At 35.6% G+C, this 3,573-nt stretch overlaps 1 protein-coding gene across 1 annotated transcript; it reads right to left on the bottom strand.

Moving 5' to 3' along the window:
* Positions 1 to 1,174: 1,174 nt before the first annotated feature.
* Positions 1,175 to 3,054, bottom strand: LOC114821208 (uncharacterized). The gene is made up of 3 exons (XM_029093186.2): positions 2,188 to 3,054; positions 1,917 to 1,963; positions 1,175 to 1,523 (listed from the first exon to the last, which is right to left on the bottom strand). The coding sequence occupies exons 1-3, from the start codon at positions 2,339 to 2,341 to the stop codon at positions 1,374 to 1,376; spliced, it is 351 nt and encodes a 116-aa protein (XP_028949019.2). The 5' UTR covers positions 2,342 to 3,054; the 3' UTR covers positions 1,175 to 1,373.
* Between the last annotated feature and the right edge of the window lie 519 nt (positions 3,055 to 3,573).

The raw sequence follows: 3,573 nt of genomic DNA, 5'->3' as shown, positions 1-3,573 counted from the left end.
GCGAGCCATTACCTGAGCAGCGACTATTACCAGTAGAGCTAGGAAGACGGAGATAAACAACCATTAGATCCTTACAACAATACATTTCCCAGTCCAGCAGGAGGCCATAGAGGTATACAACCGCAATGTGGTGTTTGAGGAAACTAAAGACATGATGATAAAGTATAAGGTAAATCACCTCAACAAAACCATTTTCCAGTAAATGATCAGTATGTTAACTGATATTAAAAACCAAATTCATATTTTGGAAGTAACTACTACAAGTTAAGAAACATTTATATATAAAAACTTAATATGCTTTAACAATGTCAATTATTCTCAGTCCTGGGCTCTCTATCGGTAACAATGTTCTGAAAAACGTAGGTAACCAGATCAGTATAAGATTGATTGAGCAGAGGTGTTTGAAAGTTATCTTGGATGTGATGGTGAACTTGCGTCGGTTTGAAGGTTATTTTGGATGTGATAGTGAACTTGCTTCGGTTTGAAGGTTATCTAGGGTGTGATAGTGACCCTTACTAAGTACCACCTACCAAGGTTGGAACTTCGTAAGGACTGGGGCACTAACCGACTAATCAATAAACTTTGGCAAAACCACGTCCATTTTAGCTGAGGTGCACCCGTTCAAGTGCAACACTACGGCTCCTGCGCTGTCAATTTTGTTGAAGGACTCACCAGGTGCCAATTACAACTTCATCAATTTTGTCGAACATGTCGATTACATTGGTTAGCAAAAGGTTTGTAAAGCCACAGAAGGGCAGATACTTGAAAAGCACTTGGAGCATGAGATCCTCTGCTAGTTGTACTGAGTTCTCTGTTTATAGTATTCGCAGACATGGGCATCAAGTAATCAAAGCTGGACTTCCATCCTCATAACATTCTATCTCGGCATTTGACTCAGAAGAGGACTTCACCAGTTCTAAAATGAAGATTTGAAGTCTATGGGCTAGTTTAGAAGTACTTTTAAAATGGTTGAAAGCGCTTTTGGTGAAATCATCGGCAGGATCATCACCCCTACCGATCTCATACTTATCCACATCCAACTTTAAATAAAACAAGGATCAAATTCCCACCTGCTATTACTAGATTCCGTTGTTGATAAAAATTAGGTGTTCTGAACTCACTTGTAGAATTGGAAGAGCATATCGGAAGGGCAATTTCTCTTTCAAATTGAAAATGTCTCAAGTTCGAATTTCCCATGCCATTTAATAAGATAAAAAAGTTTAATACATCTAAAGTTCCATGCAGTTTCATACGAATGTTTGACAAAAACACAAATAAAAGTTCGTCCAGAATCTAGATGGATCGTGACTGTAAAGTTTACACACACATATGAAAAACATACTAAAACTAAAGCTTGAGAGGGAACAGGATCTTTAAGCTTTTCCAGGGGTTCTTGGGTCATGATGGTTGTTTGCTCCTGTTCCTGGATAGTCTTCACTTTCTATAGCCATCCTTCCTTCAATAAAACTCTCTCCCTCGCCCGCATCAAACACCTCGTCTCCTCTCCCGACATCCACTAGACCCTGCCAGAAAGATAAATTAAGAAAGCATTATTATGGGATAAATTGCAAATAATTAACACATACATAAATTTATGTACGAATCTCTATATATTGCATAATAAAGCGGGTATAATAAGAGAATTGTTATTAATACTTTGAAAAAGTGATCATGCACTGCTTCATACTATTTTTTGTTTTTTTTGGAGAACTGCTTCATACTTCTTTTCACCTTGAAGAAGTGCACAATGACATTTTCATTAAAATGCCTTACTGCTTTATGAATACACGATAATGTTTTAGAGTGATAGTAACAACGCTCCAAAATAATTATCATTGGTACAATATTTCACTACTTTAAGGAAAGAACAAGAAGAAAAGAATGAATGAGAAGGCGAAGGAGATAGAAAGCTGAACCAGAGATTCTTGGACCGACAAGTCTTTCGCCTCTGACCCGAGGCTCCCTACAAAACAGGCATAATAACGAACTATTAATCCACTTCTTTTATATAAGAAAAAATAATGAAATAAACCACTATTTTTTGCACAAATAAACTTTTGTATACAGATAGACTGCATATATGTATATCATGTTGCATCAGCTTTAGACCCTTCTACTGAATCCAAATGACCTAAGAAAATATTTAAAAAGTGAAAGGAAAGAAAAAGAGAGATTCTTGAGCCTTACTGGTTGCAGGAACTGCAGATGAAGATAGATCATACGAGAAAACCAATGAGAGTACCAGCAGTAGTCTAAGAGATGGATTTTGAAGCATTTTGATCAAATAGGAGGAGGAAGAAGAGGAAGAGGCTAAGAGTTGGTGAATAGCAAGAAAAATCATGTAGTATGATTGCCTATATAGGAAGAGCTATCACAAGAATATTTATGGAATTCTTTATCCCACCGCAAAAGTCAGCTCAAATTATTTCTCCTCATCCAATTTAATTTGATATAATAATAATAAGGATTTTTATCACATAGCCATGCTATCAAGATGATCTTTGAAATTGAAAATCAATCAATGTAGTCATTGAAATTGGGTGTTGCAAATCAATATGATCTTTCCATTACAATTCCGTAAAAAATTCTGTTATGTGGTGATGTGGCTCATAATTGGATCCACAAGTCTAATTAAATATAGTTATGTGGATTAAAAATAATAATATTTTTATTTTTATATAATTAAAAACTTTTTTAAAAAATGAACATTTCACCGTCTTCTCTCTGCGCTTCCGCACCAACAGACCCTCTCCCCATTCCCGGTGGCTCACGTCTTTCGCCACCTCCACCGTGTTCCAGACTTCAGAAGATCCTTCAGGATCTTGTTCGACAACACTCCGATTCGTTCTCTCTCGATCGAAACTGTAAAGTTGTGGAATTAGAAATGGAATGGAAAAAACTCAAATCATCCCCAAATCAGAAAAGAAGAAAACTGAAATGGGGGAGTACCAAACCCAGTAAAAAGAAAACTCAATTCAAGACCAAATCGCAGCAATTCAAACCCAGTGTGGTTGAAAGGCTGGTTGGGGTTATGAAAGTACGACAACGCTGAGAAGAGCTCAGGGATGTCGCTGGGCTTGTAGTTCACCTTCTTTTTCTTTTTAAAGTTTTTTAATTATATAAAAATAAAAATATTATTATTTTTAATCCACATAATTATATTTAATTAGATTTGTGGGATCCAATTATAAGAGACTTCACCACATAACAGAATTTTTTACAGAATTGTAACGGAAGTACCACATTGATTTCGAACATCCAATTTCAAGGACTACATTGATTGATTTTCAATTTCAGGGACCATCTTGATGGACTATATCAATTTCAGGGATTGTTTTTGATAAAAACCCTAATAATAATAATAATAAGGGTTAGTTACATTTTACACCTTTGAACTTAAGAAGATTATCATGAAGTACTTATAATTTTCTCACATTACGTCTTAAAGTTTTAAAATTGTATCATTTTATATCTTCTTGTCTTTTTAAACAACTAATCCTCCATTGAATTGCTGGGTTTTTTTCTTCAATGTTGTGGTGCAAAGGTGGCTTACATGATAGCCCATACAAGGAT

This window comes from Malus domestica, chromosome 14, assembly GCF_042453785.1.
Source record: "Malus domestica chromosome 14, GDT2T_hap1".
Taxonomy (NCBI): domain Eukaryota; kingdom Viridiplantae; phylum Streptophyta; class Magnoliopsida; order Rosales; family Rosaceae; genus Malus; species Malus domestica.
The sequence above is the reverse complement of the archived record's forward strand: the minus strand, read 5'-3'. Positions and strand labels throughout refer to the sequence as shown.